We start from the raw sequence: 20,676 nt of genomic DNA, 5'->3' as shown, positions 1-20,676 counted from the left end.
TCTTTTGCTTGCCACCTGCACATACATTACCCCGCCTCCGGGTTTGTTCTGCTTGCTGCTATCACATACATTACCCCGCCTCCGGGTTTGTTCTGCTTGCTGCTATCACATACATTACCCCGCCTCCGGGTTTGTTCTGCTTGCTGCTATCACATACATTACCCCGCCTCCGGGTTTGTTCTGCTTGCTGCTATCACATACATTACCCCGCCTCCGGGTTTGTTCTGCTTGCTGCTATCACATGCATTACCCCGCCTCCGGGTTTGTTCTGCTTGCTGCTATTATCCCTGGAAACACAAACCGAAACTGTCTCCATTTTCCGCTTGTTACAACTTGTAATAAAGTTGTTACATCTTGGCTTAACGTGTTTATGACGTATTAGAACGTTGTTACAACTTGCTATATTGGTTGTTATAACTGGTTAGGAGGTGTTAAAACTTGTTCGAACGTTGTACCAACGTCGTAGTTTCGGTGTGTGTTTGGCGGGATCTTGCTCTGTTGCCCGGTGCAGAAGTCTGCTAATCTTGGCTAGTTTTTTTTTTTTTTTTTTTTTTTTTGAGATATATACAAGAGTTGTTACATTCTTGTACAGCCACTAGTACGCGTAGCGTTTCGGGCAAGTCCTTAATCCTATGGTCCCTGGAATACGATCCCCTGCCGCGAAGAATCGTTTTTTCATCCAAGTACACATTTTACTGTTGCGTTAAACAGAGGCTACAGTTAAGGAATTGCGCCCAGTAAATCCTCCCCGGCCAGGATACGAACCCATGACATAGCGCTCGCGGAACGCCAGGCGAGTGTCTTACCACTACACCACGGAGACTACAAACATGTTCATGGTGGTTCATGATTAGTTCATGGTGGCTATTTCATCGTTCTGTGAGTCTTTGTCCTTTTATTTTGTCCTTGTGTTTATTAGTTTGTTCATGTACGCTGTTCTTTATTTGTGTTGGTTTTCGCGGGTTTCTTCCTGTTGGCTTAGTTTTGATGGCATTTTACTGTTTGTTGATCTGGTGATCAACCCTCTGGTGATTATTGCGTGTCGTTGTGGCTGACTTTCCCTCCTCTTTTTCCTTACTTTATTTCCCATCCTCCTCTTTTACTCTTCCTCTCCCAATTTCCGATTCCCATTTCACCCGTCTACTAGTCACCCTTTCTTGTCCTACACTCTCCTAGCAGTAAATAGGTACCTGGGTGTTAGTCAGCTGTCACGGGCTGCTTCCTGGGGGTGGAGGCCTGGTCGAGGACCGGGCCGCGGGGACACTAAAGCCCCGAAATCATCTCAAGATAACCTCAAGATAACCTCCCCCTATTCCTCACCATCCCCCAACAACCAGCCTCACTTTCCTCGCCCTTTGCCACGCAGAACATAAACAAACTTGTGGTGATCACGCAACTCACACACAGAGTGGCTGAGTGTCACTTGTCTTGCTCCTACGCAGTTATTCTCCAGGGGCCAGATTCATGAAAGCACTTACGCAAGCATTTACGAGCGTGTACATCTTTCCTCAATCTTTGACGGCTTTGGTTATATTTATTAAACAGTTTACAAGCATGAAAACGTTCCATTCAACTGTTGTTATTGTTATAAACAGCCTCCTGGTGCTTCGGAGCTCATTAACTGTTTAATAATTGGAAACAAAGCCGCCAAAGATTGAGAAAAGATGTACAGGTTCGTAAGTGCTTGCGTAAGTGCTTTCGTGAATCTGGCCCCAGATTTTTGCTACCCAGCTGTTCCGGAAACCTGTGGAAGCTGCCAGGTGTTTGTTTTACGTGTTCTTGTTACCCACTGAGCCAGCTCCACTCCACTTACCACTCTTGTAATATTCCCAGACATTGTAGTATTCAACGACAATCTCATCTCCTCAGTTTGTCAGGTATTAATAGCACTGACAATATCTGCCATAAATATCTGGCAATACCTGACACTGGGGTTGATTCACGATTTAGCAGCACATTATAACCCTAAACACAGGATTGGTCAGTATCGGAATGCAGAGATTACTAAACTTCTGGCATCTATACACCAGCTGCATTGGTTAGCAAGCATACAAACATACACGTCCTTGGCTTCTGTGACGTGTATAAACCCGTTGGACTGTAGTATATATATATATATATATATATATATATATATATATATATATATATATATATATATATATATATATATATATATATATATATATATATATATATATATAGCAGTGTGTCAAGAACTAGCTACGTGATGCTGAAGATCCCCATCACACAGGATGGTTAGTTATACAAGGTCATGTGATCAGTAGTCTGCACTAGCAAACTCTGGTGACTTTTTTTATTATTATTTGTTATTAACATATTTAGTTTTTTTTTTTTAACACATGAGGTACATCTGCATTAGTGCAGCTACCCTAGACTATATGAAGTGAAGTACAGTGTGTCAAAAAAGGCTAACTAGGTGATGCTAAAAAATCCCCATCACACAGGATGGTTAGTCATACAGAGGCATGTGATAAGCGGTCTGCACTGGCAGACTCCGGATGCATTTTGAGGATATCAACAACACAAGATTGAATAAGGCAGCAGTGGTAATAAAAGTCCCCATCTCGCAGGATGGTTAGTCATACAGAGCCATGTGTTTAATAGCCTGCACTGGCAAATTTTGGGTATACTGTGAGGATATCTTCAAGAATACGAGAGTGAATAAAGTAATTGCAAAGCTCCAGGTACCTCATGCCAACTGGTCTGAAAGGTCTAATAACTGGGCATTCAGTGATGTAGTGCGGGAGATCATGCCGTAGTTCCTGCTCACAGAGATTGCAACTGGAGTGCTCAGGATTGGGAGACCCGTCACCTGCAGCCACCTGCCACAGGTAACGGTAACCCAACCTGATCCTTGCAACCACTGTGTCGCACAGTCTAGTGGACGTTTTGTGCTGCCCAAAGATGTAGGTTTCAGATCTGAACAAATCATAGCTTTTTATACTAGTACTTTCAGGTCGTTGGGAGTCAGTAAGTTCTTTCCTATCAGATCTGAATGTTTGGACCAATACAGTTTTGACAGCAGAGATGGGGATACCTAGATCTAATTCAACTTCAAACTTGTTACACGCTAATTTGGCTGCAATGTCTGTCTCATTATGATGGGTTATATTTATGTGTGAAGGTATCCATACAAAGGAGATTCGAGACCCTTTACTCTGTGCATCAATTAGGTCATTTATTATTTAGGTACTCTGAAACTCAGGGTAAAGTCTACGGACTCGGCGGTGTATATTTTACATTCACAAATATCGTGAAATTGGGAAATTGGGACCGTGCCATCCCCATTGAACTGGGAACTGCGTCGACCCCGACCTTCCTGTGTCACTCCCGATAAACTCACAATTAATCCTACAGAGTTTACTGAGGCAACACCCAGTCGTCTGACCTCCAACTTAGAACAGACAGACATTCGCTCCTTTTTTTATATGCATAGATCAGGTGGTTGCATATTTTTCCAAGGTTGTATAAGTTTCAAAGTTGTATTCGTTCTGTAGGTGACCCTATAAGTTTGCAAATATTAATCTTACAAATCTTCTCCTTGCACTACTCTGCACTCTGGCTTCAATTCCCTTCCTCCTCCTTTCATCATATATGTAGGTAGGAAGAAGGCATGGTTGAAAAATTCTCGGAATTCACCTCCCTCCAGCGGTACTTTTTCAACCCCCTGTGACACACTTAATAACCAAAACATCAAAGGAAGCCTCGTGATATGATCTTCTATGACACGACTCAGAGTGTCGTCTGAGCTGCATCACGTCATAACGGTGTTGCGACAACCTCTTATTAGTTTACCACCGAGCAAGTCTTGTTGATCCTTTACACGATATATCTTCATAGAGCACCAGGTGGAAATTGACGGAAGCTTTCACCGACTTGATTGAAAAGTTGCGGAAATAATTGTGTAAACAAGAGGGAATTGCCAGAATATATTTGTTTACATTCCTCTCTCGCTTTCCCTCATACCCGGGAGTTAGGTAAAAGTTGTGGAGTTGCTATCAATTTGCATCCTAGGGAAGGTCAGTAGTTTGACATTGTAGGGACCTCGATATAAGCCTGATGAATAATATATATATATATATATATATATATATATATATATATATAACTGAAAACTCACACCCCAGAAGTGACTCGAACCCATACTCCCAGAACCCATACTCCCAAGATTACTATCCGAGTGCCGGCGGTGGGGTGGTTCAAATAGCCTCGGCTATCACCTCATTAGTCTGGTCGTGATGGTCAAGTGGATTAAGGCGTCTTGTACATACCAGTTGCGTTGCTTCTGGGAGTATGGGTTCGAGTCACTTCTGGGGTGTGAGTTTTCAGTTGCATATTGTCCTGGGGACCATTCAGGCTTGTTCGCATTTGTGTTCCTCACGTGTGCCCCAAAGAATGAGGTGATTTGGTAAAATGCTATGCCCAAGATTACTATCCTGAGTGCCGGCGGTGGGGTGGTTCAAATAGCCTTGGCTATCACCTCATTAGTCCGGTCGTGATGGTCAAGTGGATTAAGGCGTCTTGTACATACCAGTTGCGTTGCTTCTGGGAGTATGGGTTCGAGTCACTTCTGGGGTGTGAGTTTTCAGTTGCATATTGTCCTGGGGACCATTCAGGCTTGTTCGCATATATATATATATATATATATATATATATATATATATATATATATATATATATATATATATATATATATATATATACAGGCTGCCTGTCCTAGATAAACAAAATATTTTATTATTATTATTTGTATTTACAGTACGTGGGTGAAACATTTAGAGAAGACCGATTCGAGCATAGGAGAGCAAAGCAGCACTGTTCAAGGAAAGTTCGAGCATAATCAGGTGTGAGCCGTGTATAAAGTGCTATTATTTTATAGATAGGTTGATTAACGATCATTTAGGCAAGGTTTTTGAGGACAGTCTGAAAAAAAGGCAGGGACCATACCTTGAGGTTACCTTGAGGTGCTTCCGGGGCTTAGCGTCCCCGCGGCCCGGTCGTCGACCAGGCCTCCTGGTTGCCGGACTGATCAACCAGGCTGTTGGACGCGGCTGCTCGCAGCCTGACGTACGAGTCACAGCCTGGTTGATCAGGTATCCTTTGGAGGTGCTTATCCAGTTCTCTCTCCATGGCGAACCACTATGTGGCGACCATGTGGCGAACCTCTATTACTTTAAATTCCGTTAAGGACTCACTGACCTGGTTCCACTTATTTCTGTTTGAACAATTACGGTCCGACAGTGGGTAGCATCGTTACATGAAGCTGGAGAACATACGAAGTACTGGACCTCAATCCACCAACGATATCACCTGGGCCTTTAATGAGCGTTTCACTGCAGTTCAGTCGGCCTTTGATAGCAAATCACCCATGTTAGTCTGTCTCCGTGAAAGGATAGACTCATATCAAAGGAACAGCCTTCACTGTTTTCCCCGCTGTATTGTATACTGGCTCAAGGGGCATCTCTGTTTGTTCCTCTGCCTCTGTGAAATCATTTGTATTTGCAAAGCCTCGGAAATCGTCGCAAGCTGGGTGCCACAATACCAATATCAGGTAAATATTATTGTATTGTGTGGCGCTGTTTCAACATTTGTTGCAGCATCAATAACACGTCGGGTATATTGGAGCAAGATTCTTCTCGAGGGGTATTTAGATGGCTAGCTTCATTTTTGTTATGGGATAGTTTTTCGTTTTTTCGTGAGAAAACTTTGAAAGACTTCTCGAAAGAAAGAATACATGCGGCCTCCTCCTCATAATTACCATTATTTCTCCTAAAAAAAATTATGTGTATGTATATTCTGATTTATATACGAAATATACCGAACTTTGCTCATAGCTGCATAATATGGTAGTTTTACCGGGGGAAGGGGAAGGCCGCGGCCCCCAGAAGGGGTTCCCATTACCAGGGTAAGGTGGTCTTTGAATTTAAGTTTGTCTTTGAATGGTAAGGAGGAACATTTCTTGGCTTCCATGACCCGTTTTGAGCAGAATCTATTCTTCCCATCGTTTAGTACAGGACGGCGTGGCCAGTTATGGTTTTTTCGGTAATGGGGACATGTGATCGCGGCCCAGCTTGGTGATGAGAGCATCAGCGACGGTTACTGGGTCCTGCTGCTCGATGATGGTACTCATCTGAGATGGTTTTCGGGAGCCGGTCGGCCGAGTGGACAGCACGCTGGACTTGTGATCCTGTGGTCCTGGGTTCGATCCCAGGCGCCGGCGAGAAACAGTGGGCAGAGTTTCTTTCACCCTATGCCCCTGTTACCTAGCAGTAAAATAGGTACCTGGGTGTTAGTCAGCTGTCACGGGCTGCTTCCTGGGGGTGGAGGCCTGGTCGAGGACCGCGGGGACACTAAAAAGCCCCGAAATCATCTCAAGATAACCTCAAGATAACCCCCTATGTGTGGTGGTAGCTAGGGCAGCCTGATCGGTATATGAGGACCTCTTCGACAGTTTGGGCCTCTGATCTATGCTACGGACCCCTAAACAATGATCGAGTGCCAACTTGGTTATGGGAACCCTTCTCGGCGATGGAGGCAAGGGCTGTTTACTTTGGAGATGGGGTCTTCTGCTGTCATCACCTCAGCTGTCGCTACTCTCACGCTTCCATCAACACCGCCAACACTCATCCTTCGGTGTTACTTGTCACTTTGTCTTACAAGAACACCACAACACTCACTTCAGTATGTTACTGGTGACATATGGAAAAGGTATCTACAAGGGTATAATCATTCATGCTCTCTAATGTATACAAACATCTATGTATACAGTGTCCAGGGCACAAAATGTAAAATTTGCGCCAGAGGGGCACATGTGTCACGCCTCTATTTACGCATATGCCACATGATATTCACACAGTGTATGTTGTCATTTAATATGACCGGAAGCGCTCAGTTGATTCTCCTGTTTCAGTGTGGTTCATTTGCATGTAATGAGATTAGTGTATTTGATCTTTGCTGTTTATGGACAGTTTGTGTGTGTGTGTGTGTGTGTGTGTGTGTGTGTGTGTGTGTGTGTGTGTGTGTGTGTGTGTTTACTAGTTGTGTTTTTGCGGGGGTTGAGCTTTGCTCTTTCGGCCCGCCTCTCAACTGTCAATCAACTGTTTACTAACTACTTTTTTTTCCCACACCACACACACACACACACACCCCAGGAAGCAGCCCGTGACAGCTGACTAACTCCCAGGTACGTATTTACTGCTAGGTAACAGGGGCACTTACGGTGAAAGAAACTTTGCCCATTTGTTTCTGCCTCGTGCGGGAATCGAACCCGCGCCACAGAATTACGAGTCCTGCGCGCTATCCACCAGGCTACGAGGCCCCACAACTACGGAGGTGTAGGTGTGTGTGTGTGTGTGTGTGTGTGTGTGTGTGTGTGTGTGTGTGTGTGTGTGTGTGTGTGTGTGTGTGTGTGTGTGTGTTTAGAGAGGCCCAGGTAAATTTTATTTTCAATTTTGATTACCATACCATCACGTTGTGTTGCAAGTTGCAAAAGAAAGCCGCGTACGATATTTCAGCAAAATTAAATAATATTTAAAGAATTACCAAGCGATTGAAATTTTGATCACTACTGCCATGTTATAAATGTAGTATTTTCACACCACCCTTGAGGTAAACAAATCGGTGAACGTGGCAGAATGATCTTATTATCTAATAAACATGTAAACAAATCGGTGAACGTGGCAGAATGATCTTATTATCTAATAAACATATATTCCTATTATGCTTCCTATTAACTATTAACGCTTCCTATTATGTTGCTTGATATGGTCCTGTGAGGATTAAGATTAAATCCATTATCAGGATTTAATTTGGTTCTAACTGGACCTGGAATTCTGCAACCTCCACCCTTGCCTCTATCACACTATCACTCTATTACTGGTGATGCGGTCTCATACTACCACAAATGTGGTAGAAAATAATAATAAAAAAAAAATACCAATAATAACTTTCGTGGTCGGGATTAAATGTTTTTTAATGTTTAACATCTTATCTTATTCTGATGAAGACTGTTATTGTTGCTAGTTCTCGTCTCTCTCTCTCTCTCTCTCTCTCTCTCTCTCTCTCTCTCTCTCTCTCTCTCTCTCTCTCTCTCTCTCTCTCTCTCTCTCTCTCTCTCTCTCCTTTCTAGTACATCTGCAGAGTCTCAGGATCAGCTGGGCAGAAAATGCGGTGCTTTGTATGATAATTGTTGTACGGGAAGCGACCCCTCCTGGAGTTTGTCACTCTGGCCTACACTGCACGTTCGACAGTAATCCTCGGGCGATCAGTCGGCATCCACCTCTATTCCTTCGTCCCTCCATCCCCCAGGTCTAAGGGCGGGGACCGGAACTGAATTCCTGAGGAAATGGCATTACGGATCTCATCGGCACGAAAATGGTGCTGCTGATGAGAAGAGAAACTGATATCAAGGCATAACTGACTTGGACGTCCTGGACCTTTTTTCCATATTTTTTGTTATTGGGAGAGCACGAGTCGATGTGAGGTGGTTGATTGCTTCATTGTTAGATGGTGGAGATAGATTAAAGAAATTATTGGGACAGGTAGTTCGGCGTCAATTTATATTTTTAAGATGTCCCTTGCTAGTGGATATTATGCGTTGTGACGCGAGTTGCTTCATCCTTTCCCTATCTTTGCCTTACCGTTATCTTGAGGTTATCTTGAGATGATTTCGGGGCTTTTTAGTGTCCCCGCGGCCCGGTCCTCGACCAGGCCTCCACCCCCAGGAAGCAGCCCGTGACAGCTGACTAACACCCAGGTACCTATTTTACTGCTAGGTAACAGGGGCATAGGGTGAAAGAAACTCTGCCCAATGTTTCTCGCCGGCGCCTGGGATCGAACCCAGGACCACAGGATCACAAGTCCAGCGTGCTGTCCGCTCGGCCGACCGGCTCCCTACCGACCGTAGCCGTATGCTGCTTGACACCATCCCCCGTATCATGCGTTGGGCCGGTGGTGCCTTGCTATGTGAGGTTTCTACCATTGTTGGAGCGCGGGGCAAGTGTTATCTTGGTTATCTTGAGGTTATCTTGAGATGATTTCGGGGATTTTAGTGTCCCCGCGGCCCGGTCTTCGACCAGGCCTCCACCCCCAGGAAGCAGCCCGTGACAGCTGACTAACACCCAGGTACCACCCACACCCACTCTGTAGGCCAGAGTGAACAGTATGAACAGAGGTTGTGTCCTGCATCACAATGTAAGTCATACGTCAACAACAATAGTGGAATGTAGATCAAAACCCCTTCAAAGTGTTCAGTGACCTGACGCTGATTGTCCCAAACCTCTTCAATGACCCTGGGGGCCGCCTCAGGGTGATTGAAGAGGTAGTCAGCGGCAAAGAGTAACAGCAAATATAAAAAAATAGAAGCTGAATAAGACCTATTAGCCAGCGCCAGCAACTCCTATTTATACGCAACATATTTGGCGGGTAAAATGTATTATACACACACAATTTAGCTCAGTGCTCCATCAACATTAAATTTAGCCTTGCGATCCCTGTCTGGCTATACGATCCCCCGTTCAGCCATTATGCAAAAAACATGATTTCATTTTACTACTCGCATCTCCTGGATCTTCCTCCCGAGCGCTCACTTTCGTTGAATCACTTATCTTCTTTTTGGTAAAACCTGCGCGGTGTTTGTACAAGCTTCTGCTGGGAGCGAATGTCGCGTCTCTTTTAAGGACGACTATTTTTATGTATACTTAATGTACCGAGGGAGAGCGTTTTATAGCTTGGTATTAAAGCTGTGTTGGTGAGGCGCCCTTGGGATCGCTATGTCGTGGGTCGGAGTCCTGCACGGCCTCAGGTTAGTGGCACGTGCGCTCTCACACGCCCTCAGGTTAGTGGCCCGTGCGTCCTCACACGGCCTCAGGTTAGTGGCCCGTGCGCCCTCACACGGCCTCGCCCTTGTCATTACCGTAGTAGTCGGGTGTTGCTCGTGGTCTTGTTCTTCAAGGGTCAAGGGTCAAGGGACGAGCGGACAGCACGCTGGACTTGTGATCCTGTGGTCCTGGGTTCGATCCTAGGCGCCGGCGAGAAACAATGGGCAAAGTTTCTTTCACCCTGAACGCCCCTGTTACCTAGCAGTAAAATAGGTACCTGGGTGTTAGTCAACTGTCACGGGCTGCTTCCTGGGGGTGGAGGCCTGGTCGAGGACCGGGCCGCGGGGACACTAAAGCCCCGAAATCATCTCAAGATAACCTCAAGATAACCGTGCGTCCTCTGCACCACCACCGTCACCACGTCACTCAGTATTGCAGCTGCGAATGAAATAGTGATGACGTTTCTAAGTCTCTTGACATAAACAAGATTGTCTTAGTGTTAGCGTGTCTCGTCCGGCACACTGACGCTGCTTCCTCCACTCATTATTCTCTCATTAATTCATTCAATCCTTATCATTTTGCATTTAAGATTATTATTTGATTCTAGTTATTTATAAAGGAAATTTGCTTGCCTAAGTTCGCGTGTGCGTGCGTGGCTGCACGCTCGCAATACTCACTCGTCAATTTGTTGAATAATGGACTAACTCGTTCATGATATACGTTATGACTTTCCGTGGCCCCGACGCCTCAAGATGAACAATGCGGACACAGTTGTATATTTTATAATCAACTAGCAGTTAGTATAAAAATATATGCCGATCTAGCCGTTTCCTCAACCTCTCTACTAGACACGGTAGTCGCAGACAAAAATATTTCATATATTTTTTGTAGTGCCACTCATCCTGAATCAACCCGTTCTCGCAAATTCGTAAAGTCAATATTGACTTATTAACTACGTGCATAGGTGATATACTAAACATAATAGATACCCTTAAAAAGATTCATAGAAAACACCGACCTTACCTAACCTTGTTAGTATCTTAAGATAAGCATCTTATTGCTTCGTAATTACAATTATTACTTAACCTATACCTATTATAGGTTAAGTAATAATTGTAATTACGAAGCAATAAGATGCTTATCTTAAGATACTAACAAGGTTAGGTAAGGTCGGTGTTTTCTATGAATCTTTTTAAGGGTATCTATTATGTTAAGTATGTCACCTATGCACATATTTAATAAGTCAATATTGACTTATTAAATTTGCGAGAACGGGTTGCAAGAATTAGTAGAGATACGCGAGAGGCCGCTGTCTTAACGTGCTCCGCTACGTGTCCCCGGAGGCTAGCTGAGCCCCAGCCGGGGTGGGAGGAGAACACCGAACTCGGCAACAGTCCCCCAACAGCATTTCCAGCAACCAAACAGCTATTAATGGAAATATAAAACAACGTGAAGAGTGCAAACACTGACACAGGCACTGTTGGGTTGTTGATCCTGGCACTGTTGGGTAGAAGATCCTGGCACTGTTGGGTTACCTGCCACTGTTGGGTTGTTGATTCTGGAACTGTTGGGTAGTTGATCCTGGCACTGTTGGGTTGTTGATCCTGGCACTGTTGGGTTGTTGATTCTGGCACTGTTGGGTAGATGATTCTGGCACTGTTGGGTTGTTGATCCTGGCACTGTTGGGTTACCTGCCACTGTTGGGTTGTTGATCCTGGCACTGTTGGGTTGTTGATTCTGGAACTGTTGGGTAGTTGATCCTGGAACTGTTGGGTAGATGATCCTAGCACTGTTGGGTTGTTAATCCTGGCACTGTTGGGTTGTTGATCCTGGAACTGTTGGGTAGTTGATACTGGCACTGTTGGGTTGTTAATCCTGGCACTGTTGGGTTGTTGATCCTGGAACTGTTGGGTAGATGATCCTGGCACTGTTGGGTTGTTGATCCTGGCACTGTTGGGTACTTGATCCTGGCACTGTTGGGTTGTTGATCTTGGCACTGTTGGGTTGTTGATTCTGGCACTGTTGAGTAGATGATCCTGGCACTGTTGGGTTGTTGATCCTGGCACTGTTGGGTTGTTGATCCTGGCACTGTTGGATAGTTGATCCTGGCACTGTTGGGTTGTTGATCCTGGCACTGTTGGGTACTTGATCCTGGCACTGTTGGGTTGTTGATCTTGGCACTGTTGGGTTGTTGATTCTGGCACTGTTGGGTAGATGATCCTGGAACTGCTGAGTTGTTGATCCTGGCACTGTTGGGTTGTTGATCCTGGCACTGTTGGCTAGATGATCCTGGCACTGTTGGCTAGATGATCCTGGCACTGTTGGGTAGATGATCCTGGCACTGTTGGCTAGATGATCCTGGCACTGTTGAGTAGATGATCCTGGCACTGTTGGGTAGTTGATCCTAGCACTGTTGGGTAGTTGATCCTGGCACTGTTGGGTAGATGATCCTGGCACTGTTGGGTTGTTGATCCTGGCACTGTTGGGTTGTTGATCCTGCCACTGTTGAGTAGAAGATCCTGGAACTGTTGGGTACTTGATCCTGGCACTGTTGGATAGTTGATCCTGGCACTGTTGGATAGTTGATCCTGGCACTGTTGGATAGTTGATCCTGGCACTGTTGGGTTGTTGCTCCTGGCACTGTTGGGTTGTTGATCCTGGCACTGTTGGGTAGATGATCCTGGCACTGTTGGGTAGATGACACTGGTACTTGTTGGGGTAGATGACCCTGACTCTGTTGGGTAGATGCCCCTGACACTGTTGGGTAGATGATCCTGGCACTGTTGGGTAGATGATCCTGGCACTGTTGGGTAGATGATCCTGGCACTGTTGGGTAGATGACACTGGTACTTGTAGGGGTAGATGACCCTGACTCTGTTGGGTAGATGCCCCTGACACTGTTGGGTAGATGATCCTGGCACTGTTGGGTAGATGATCCTGGCACTGTTGGGTAAATGACCATGGCACTGTTGGGTAGATGACACTGGTACTGTTGAGTAGATAACCCTGGCACTCTTGGGTAGAGGACCCTGGCACTGTGGGTTATGTGACCCTGGCACTGTGTATGTCTCCTCAGAAGGGGATCAGGAACTGGACTATCTCCTTCAATTGTGAAGAAGAACCTTTTTATCTACTTCAAAAGATGATTAAAACCTGGCTCTCCTCCCTCAGAACCTGGCTCTCCTCCCTCAGAACCTGGCTCTCCTCCCGCAGAACCTGGCTCTCCTCCCTCAGAACCTGGCTCTCCTTCAGAACCTGGCTCTCCTCCATCGGAACCTGGCTCTCCTCCCTCAGAACCTGGCTCTCCTCCTACAGAACCTGGCTCTCCTCCCTCAGAACCTGGCTCTCCTCCCTCAGAACCTGGCTCTCCTACAGAACCTGGTTCTCCACCATCGGAACCTGGCTCTCCTCCCTCAGAACCTGGCTCTCCTCCTACAGAACCTGGTTCTCCTCCCTCAGAACCTGGCTCTCCTTCAGAACCTGGCTCTCCTCCATCGGAACCTGGCTCTCCTCCATCAGAACCTGGCTCTCCCTCAGAACCTGGCTCTCCTCCATCGGAACCTGGCTCTCCTCCCTCAGAACCTGGCTCTCCTCCCTCAGAACCTGGCTCTCCTCCATCGGAACCTGGCTCTCCTCCCTCAGAACCTGGCTCTCCTCCATCGGAACCTGGCTCTCCTCCCTCAGAACCTGGCTCTCCTCCCTCAGAACCTGGCTCTCCTCCCTCAGAACCTGGTTCTCCTCCCTCAGAACCTGGCTCTCCTCCCTCAGAACCTGGCTCTCCTCCTACAGAACCTGGCTCTCCTCCCTCAGAACCTGGCTCTCCTCCTACAGAACCTGGCTCTCCTCCCTCAGAACCTGGCTCTCCTCCTACAGAACCTGGCTCTCCTCCCTCAGAACCTGGCTCTCCTCCTACAGAACCTGGCTCTCCTCCCTCAGAACCTGGCTCTCCCCCTACAGAACCTGGCTCTCCTCCCTCAGAACCTGGTTCTCCTCCTACAGAACCTGGTTCTCGTCCCTCAGAACCTGGCTCTCCTCCTACAGAACCTGGCAAACCTCCCTCAGAACCTGGCTCTCCTTCTAAAGGACCTGGCTCTCCTCCCTCAGAACCTGGCTTTCCTCCCTCAGAACCTGGCTCTCCTCCCTCAGAACCTGGCTTTCATCCCTCAGAACCTGGCTCTCTTCCCTCAGAACCTTTCTCTTCTCTTCTAGGATCCGTCTTCCTAGCCTCAGAACTTGGTTCGCTTGTATCACAGCCTGGCTCTCAGGATTTAGTTCCTGGCGATCCCCTCTCTCGGTCTTTATTTTCTAATTGGACTCCAGTATGTCTGACGACCAAGTCATCTATTCCCACTTCCTGTCCCTCTACCTATCCCCCTAAAAATGAGGTCTTTCCATCCCGTAAAATTCAAATTTCCTTAGATACAAAGTTGCGCCTGGATGGTGGTGAAACTTTCGTGTCCGACGTCAAAACTTTGGTCGTAATGTTGACTGACGCGAACACTGGTATGCCTGAATGCTCCCAGTACCCACCACCGGTCCCAGCCAGGATTCTAGCAAATTCCGGAGAGGTTTTCAGAACACTTGACACTGCCAAAACACCCATTTCTTCCTCAAGATAATTTTCAGACCCGAAAACACTCATCTAAAACCGTTAAATCTAATCATTGGACCTGTTTCTACCTGATGACTGCTCAACCCGTCCTCTTAAAAATAACGTCACTTCTGGCTGGTATGCGCGCTATGGCCAAATTTGGACGTAATTTGAAATGAAATCGACTCACAAAAGTGACGTACTGTTCCGTTTTCTGTTTGAGTAGTCCGGCCCTCCTCGGACAGCTTAGAAGAGGAACTTTCAATTAACGTTTTTCATGACGTTTTGAAACTTTATGAGAATTTCCTGCCCACGACTGCTACCTGTTTACAATTTTGAGAGCTTTTTTCCCCGTCCTTAAGCTGCTTGTAGACAGCTTCCTCTGATGAGTGCCAGGTCTGTGAAGCTGTCATCAAACCCCGAAGGCCCACAAAGCATCACAACCAGACCGATTCAGTAAATCAGTTATCTTGAGGTTATCTTGAGATGATTTCGGGGCTTTTTTCTAGTGTCCCCGCGGCCCGGTCCTCGACCAGGCCTCCACCCCCCAGGAAGCAGCCCGTGACAGCTGAATAACACTCAGGTACCTATTTTACTGCTAGGTAACAGGGGCATAGGGTGCAAGAAACTCTGCCCATTGTTTCTCGCCGGCGCCTAGGATTGAACCCGGGACCACAGGATCACAAGTCCAGCGTGCTGTCCGCTCGGCCGACCGGCTCCAGTAGTAGCGATTAGTCACATAAAAATTTTCTCTGTTGTTCTAGTTGCATTTCTTATATCGTTTGTTTTATTCTACAAACCCACACATACTCGAACAAGCCGAAACTCTGTTGTTGTCTATTACTGCTAACTCTTGATAACTTCACCCTGACTTGGGGTTTAATCTCTGAAGATAAGGCCACCAAGGCCCTAGAATAATAGGGGCCTAAGAATAATGAGGTGTCCTCATCACAACAGTCCGGCTTCAAGGGCCCCCCAAAAAAACTTTCAGGAGTCAATTATCACACGAACTCAGATAATTAGTAAACTCACACTCGTGTTTTTGTGAAATTTGTGTAAATAATTTCCACGAAGTCTTTCACACTCTACTGAGTGCTTTGCTAAGGTCTGAGTGTGTGATTAGGACGAAACTTGTATATCAACGTCTAATGAACATTTCTATGATCATTTACATGGATATTTTTTACATTTACTATTGTAAATATATACATTTACTACGATCAACAGGATCGGCAGATATCTCTCGTGGGCCTCAGTTGCCCACCTTGGCGATAATGTAGTTTTCTAGGAATACAAACTTTCTTCAAAACCTTTACTTCTGTTTGCAAGATACAAAGTTTTGTTCTCTTTATTCCAGCAAGCTTTGTAAGTTCCCAAGACTCGTGATCTCTTGAAATTATAGCTTATCTCCTTCCTGGAGCGAGTGTCCTTCCCTTGGCTCACTCTGTGAGTGGTTTTCATTTGTTCGGCTTAAGTTTTCCTATGACTTTGTGGAGACTTGTAAGGGTCGTTTAGTGTTCGTCAGTGTCAGAGCGCCTTTGTTGTTTGTAAAGTAAAAGTTAATCCAAGCCTTCAATAAATTTGCCCCTGCACCATAGAAAAAATATAAGATATAAAAAAGAAGCAATTTGGAATGTATGGCTTGGAATGTCTGAGAATGTCTGAGACATGGGGGCCTCGTAGCCTGGTGGATAGCGCGCAGGACTCGTAATTCTGTGGCGCGGGTTCGATTCCTGCACGAGGCAGAAACAAATGGGCAAAGTTCTTTCACCCTAAATGCCCCTGTTACCTAGCAGTAAATAGGTACCTGGGAGTTAGTCAGCTGTCACGGGCTGCTTCCTGGGGGTGGAGGCCTGGTCGAGGACCGGGCCGCGGGGACACGACGGTGTCAGAGGGGGGACGACAGCGTCACCCATCAGGACGGTATCAGGAGAACTTCCCTGTAGTTATTATGTTGTTACTCTCCCAATAAGAGTTGTCTTTGTGAAGTGAATGACGATCTAAATTATTTCCTTCATTTGCTGACTGACAGACGTCAGCACGTCCACTCCCACTGACAGACGCCAGCACGTCCACTCCCACTGACAGACGTCAGCACGTCCACTCCCACTGACAGAGAGCACGTCCACTCCCACTGACAGACGTCAGCACGTCAACTCCCACTGACAGAGAGCACGTCCACTCCCACTGACAGAGAGCCCGTCCACTCCCACTGACAGACGTCGCCACGTCCACTCCCACTGACAGACGTCAGCACGTCCACTCCCACTGGCAGACGTCAGCACGTCCACTCCCACTGACAGAGAGCCCGTCCACTCCCACTGACAGACGTCGCCACGTCCACTCCCACTGACAGACGTCGCCACGTCCACTCCCACTGGCAGACGTCAGCACGTCCACTCCCACTGGCAGACGTCAACACGTCCACTCCCACTGACAGACGTCAGCACGTCCACTCCCGCTGACAGACGTCAGCACGTCCACTCCCACTGACAGACGTCAGCCCGTCCACTCCCGCTGACAGACGTCAGCACGTCCACTCCCACTGACAGACGTCAGCACGTCCACTCCCACTGACAGACGTCAGCACGTCCACTCCCACTGACAGACGTCAGCACGTCCACTCCCACTGACAGACGTCAGCACGTCCACTCCCACTGACAGACGTCAGCACGTCCATTCCCACTGACAGACGTCAGCACGTCCACTCCCACTGACAGACGTCAGCACGTCCACTCCCACTGACAGACGTCAGCACGTCCACTCCCACTGACAGACGTCAGCACGTCCACTCCCGCTGACAGACGTCATTTGTCTGACGCAACATATATCTTGCGTTTTGCTAATCTATTGACAAATTAACTCTTTGTGCCTTAATCTTGGTCAACGGCATTAAAGGAATGTTTGTGTAAATTATTGTTGGTTGTATTAATATATTAAACAACAGTACCAACTTAAACCACTTGTATTTGCACACACATATACACACACACACACACAAAGTTATATGACAAAGAGTGCTGGGAAGACGGGACACCACGAGCGTAGCTCTCATCCTGTAACTACACTTAGGTAATTACACACACACACACACACACACACACACACACACACACACACACACACACACACACACACACACACACACACACACACACACACAACTGTATGAATATATTTAATATCATTTTCATTCCTCAGAGCACTAGTTGGGCTGGTGTCGACACGCAGGCATGGTTGCTACACACGCGGTGTTCTGGCCACTGGACCTTGACCTAGCATAAACCACTGAAGTTAGGAAGCTTCATTACGAAGTCCAGCGAGCTACCACTTTGTCGGGCAGCCAGTAGGGGAGCAAGTGATTGTAGATCATTTAACGTTCTCATCATATCAAGTGAAGTTTTCTTCCTATTGGGGAGTGTTGTACATTCTGCTATGGCGGTATGTTCACTCACAAGATGAGTGGCGCTGCCCAATAAACTCGCCCCTCGGGGCACAATTTAATTTAAATTTCCAACTGAATGGAAAACCCGTGCAGTAGTTAGGGAGACGTGTGCCCTACAAGAGGAACTAAACGAGCAATACTCAACTGTCAATTGAGTCGTCGAAGCCCTAGATATCAGGGAGAAATGTTACAATGTATAGATCATAATCATTTTTTAATTCCAAACCCTTCGAAGTCTTGGGTCAGTACGTTGTCCCCTCTGACCAATATTCCAAGTAGTTACTTGGTCGAGAGCATCCTAGTTTCTGTCGACAGTTTAATGGCTTTGAACAATTTAGCAAAACTATCACTGAACTTCGTCCGCCAACCGGCTCCCTCTGTTCAATCTGGATTGAACGAAACCTTACATGACGTAAATGTTCGTGCTATTTTTGCTCCTGTAACGTCACAGTAACTGGCTTTGGTAGGAATGTTCCAGTGATCTACACACGGAGGACCGTCAGCCACGCCCATTACACACGGGGGATCACCAGCCACGCCCACTACACACGGGGGATCACCAGCCACGCCCACTACACACGGGAGATCACCAGCCACGCCCACTACACACGGGGAGATCACCAGCCACGCCCATTACACACGGGGGATCACCAGCCACGCCCACTACACACGGGAGATCACCAGCCACGCCCACTACACACGGGAGATCACCAGCCACGCCCACTACACACGGGAGTCACCAGCCACGCACACTACACATGAGGCATCACCAGCCACGCCCACTACACACAGGATATCACCAGCCACGCCCACTACACACGGGACATCACCAGCCACGCCCACTACACACGGGAGTCACCAGCCACGCCCACTACACACGGGAGTCACCAGCCACGCCCACTACACACGAGGCATCACCAGCCACGCCCACTACACACGAGGCATCACCAGCCACGCCCACTACACACGAGGCATCACCAGCCACGCCCACTACACACGGGGAGATCACCAGCCACGCCCACTACACACGGGGCATCACCAGCCACGCCCACTACACACGAGGCATCACCAGCCACGCCCACTACACACAGGAGATCACCAGCCACGCCCACTACACACGGGAGATCACCAGCCACGCCCACTACACACGAGGCATCACCAGCGACGCCCACTACACACGGGAGTCACCAGCCACGCCCACTACACACGGGAGATCACCAGCCACGCCCACTACACACGAGGCATCACCAGCCACGCCCACTACACACGGGGAGATCACCAGCCACGCCCACTACACACGAGGCATCACCAGTCACGCCCACTACACACGGGGAGATCACCAGCCACGCCCACTACACACGAGGCATCACCAGCCACGCCCACTACACACGGGGAGATCACCAGCCACGCCCACTACACACGGGGAGATCACCAGCCACGCCCACTACACACGGGACATCACCAGCCACGCCCACTACACACGGGAGTCACCAGCCACGCCCACTACACACGAGGCATCACCAGCCACGCCCACTACACACAGGAGATCACCAGCCACGCCCACTACACACAGGAGATCACCAGCCACGCCTACTACACACGGGACATCACCAGCCACGCCCACTACACACGGGACATCACCAGCCACGCCCACCAATAATATAAAATTCATGGTTTTCGCCTCAGGATCGCTGAAGCTCTACTATCGGAGGGGAATCTTAGAGGAGTTCATACTGAGAAATATCTTGTTAATCCGAAGAGTTTTCATCAAAGATATCACGTGATTAGTATTCAAAATTAAACTTTAACAATTCATGAACACAAATTTTGTCAATACGTTTCATACGGTATTCGGTAATTTACAAATATTTTGCTATATGATTATCGTCATATAATATTTTGCAGCCATTGTTATTAATAATTAATGTAAGAATATTATCAATATGTAATAGCTTCGAATTGATGTATTAATATTGGTGAGAGCTGGATGTTATTTATGGAAGCTCGTAACTCAACGCAACACGCACGTAATGGGTCTATGCAGCCACCTCATGTGGCAATATATGTGTTATCTTTATTGAATTTTATTGCTGCGAATTTAGCAGAATGCTTTAGTAATGTGTACTTTATTATAGGTAATAAACACGCACACGCACGCACACACACACACACACACACACACACACACACACACACACACACACACACACACACACACACACACACACACACACGCGCGCACACACACGGGGCCTCGTAGCCTGGTGGATAGCGCGCAGGATTCGTAATTCTGTGGCGCGGGTTCGATTCCCGCACGAGGCAGAAACAAATGGGCAAAGTTTCTTTCACCCTGAATGCCCCTGTTACCTAGCAGTAAATAGGTACCTGGGAGTTAGTCAGCTGTCACGGGCTGCTTCCTGGGGTGTGTGTGTGTGTGGTGTGGAAAAAAAATAAATAGTAGTTAGTAAACAGTTGATTGACAGTTGAGAGGCGGGCCGAAAGAGCAAAGCTCAACCCCCGTAAAAACACAACTAGTAAACACACACACACCACACACACTACACTGCGCATTACGGGTTCGATCCCAGTGACAGGAAAGAAGCGTTTGGGCAACGTTTATTCTCACATTGTTGTCTCTATAGTCCTATTAGTAAATGCATATTTGTGAAGGACTGTGAAAAATTTGGCTCTAAATTTACATTTGTTCAGACTTGATCTTGTCATCCAGGGTTCCTTTACAACTCTAAATGTAAGACTAATGATGTTCACGAAGAAAATGATTAAATCTGTATACCAGA

General features: G+C 47.1%; 2 protein-coding genes across 2 annotated transcripts; both read left to right on the top strand.

The window, feature by feature from the left end:
• The first annotated feature begins 12,802 nt into the window (after nucleotides 1-12,802).
• On the top strand, nucleotides 12,803-14,461 carry LOC123768836 (proline-rich protein 2-like). Its single transcript, XM_069316243.1, has 2 exons — nucleotides 12,803-12,815; nucleotides 13,014-14,461. The coding sequence occupies exons 1-2, from the start codon at nucleotides 12,803-12,805 to the stop codon at nucleotides 14,459-14,461; spliced, it is 1,461 nt and encodes a 486-aa protein (XP_069172344.1).
• A 4,175-nt stretch (nucleotides 14,462-18,636) lies between these two features.
• LOC138358401 (mucin-6-like) lies at nucleotides 18,637-19,662 on the top strand. The gene has a single exon (XM_069316242.1). It carries the CDS (start codon nucleotides 18,637-18,639, stop codon nucleotides 19,660-19,662), a length of 1,026 nt encoding a protein of 341 aa, XP_069172343.1.
• The last annotated feature ends 1,014 nt before the right edge of the window (nucleotides 19,663-20,676 follow it).

Source organism: Procambarus clarkii, chromosome 83 (assembly GCF_040958095.1).
Source record: "Procambarus clarkii isolate CNS0578487 chromosome 83, FALCON_Pclarkii_2.0, whole genome shotgun sequence".
NCBI lineage: Eukaryota > Metazoa > Arthropoda > Malacostraca > Decapoda > Cambaridae > Procambarus > Procambarus clarkii.
The sequence above is the reverse complement of the archived record's forward strand: the minus strand, read 5'-3'. Positions and strand labels throughout refer to the sequence as shown.

Excerpts from the sequence above, each read along its gene's own strand:
- LOC138358401 (XM_069316242.1), top strand. The coding sequence starts at position 18,637 with ATGAGGCATCACCAGCCACGCCCACTACACACAGGATATCACCAGCCA.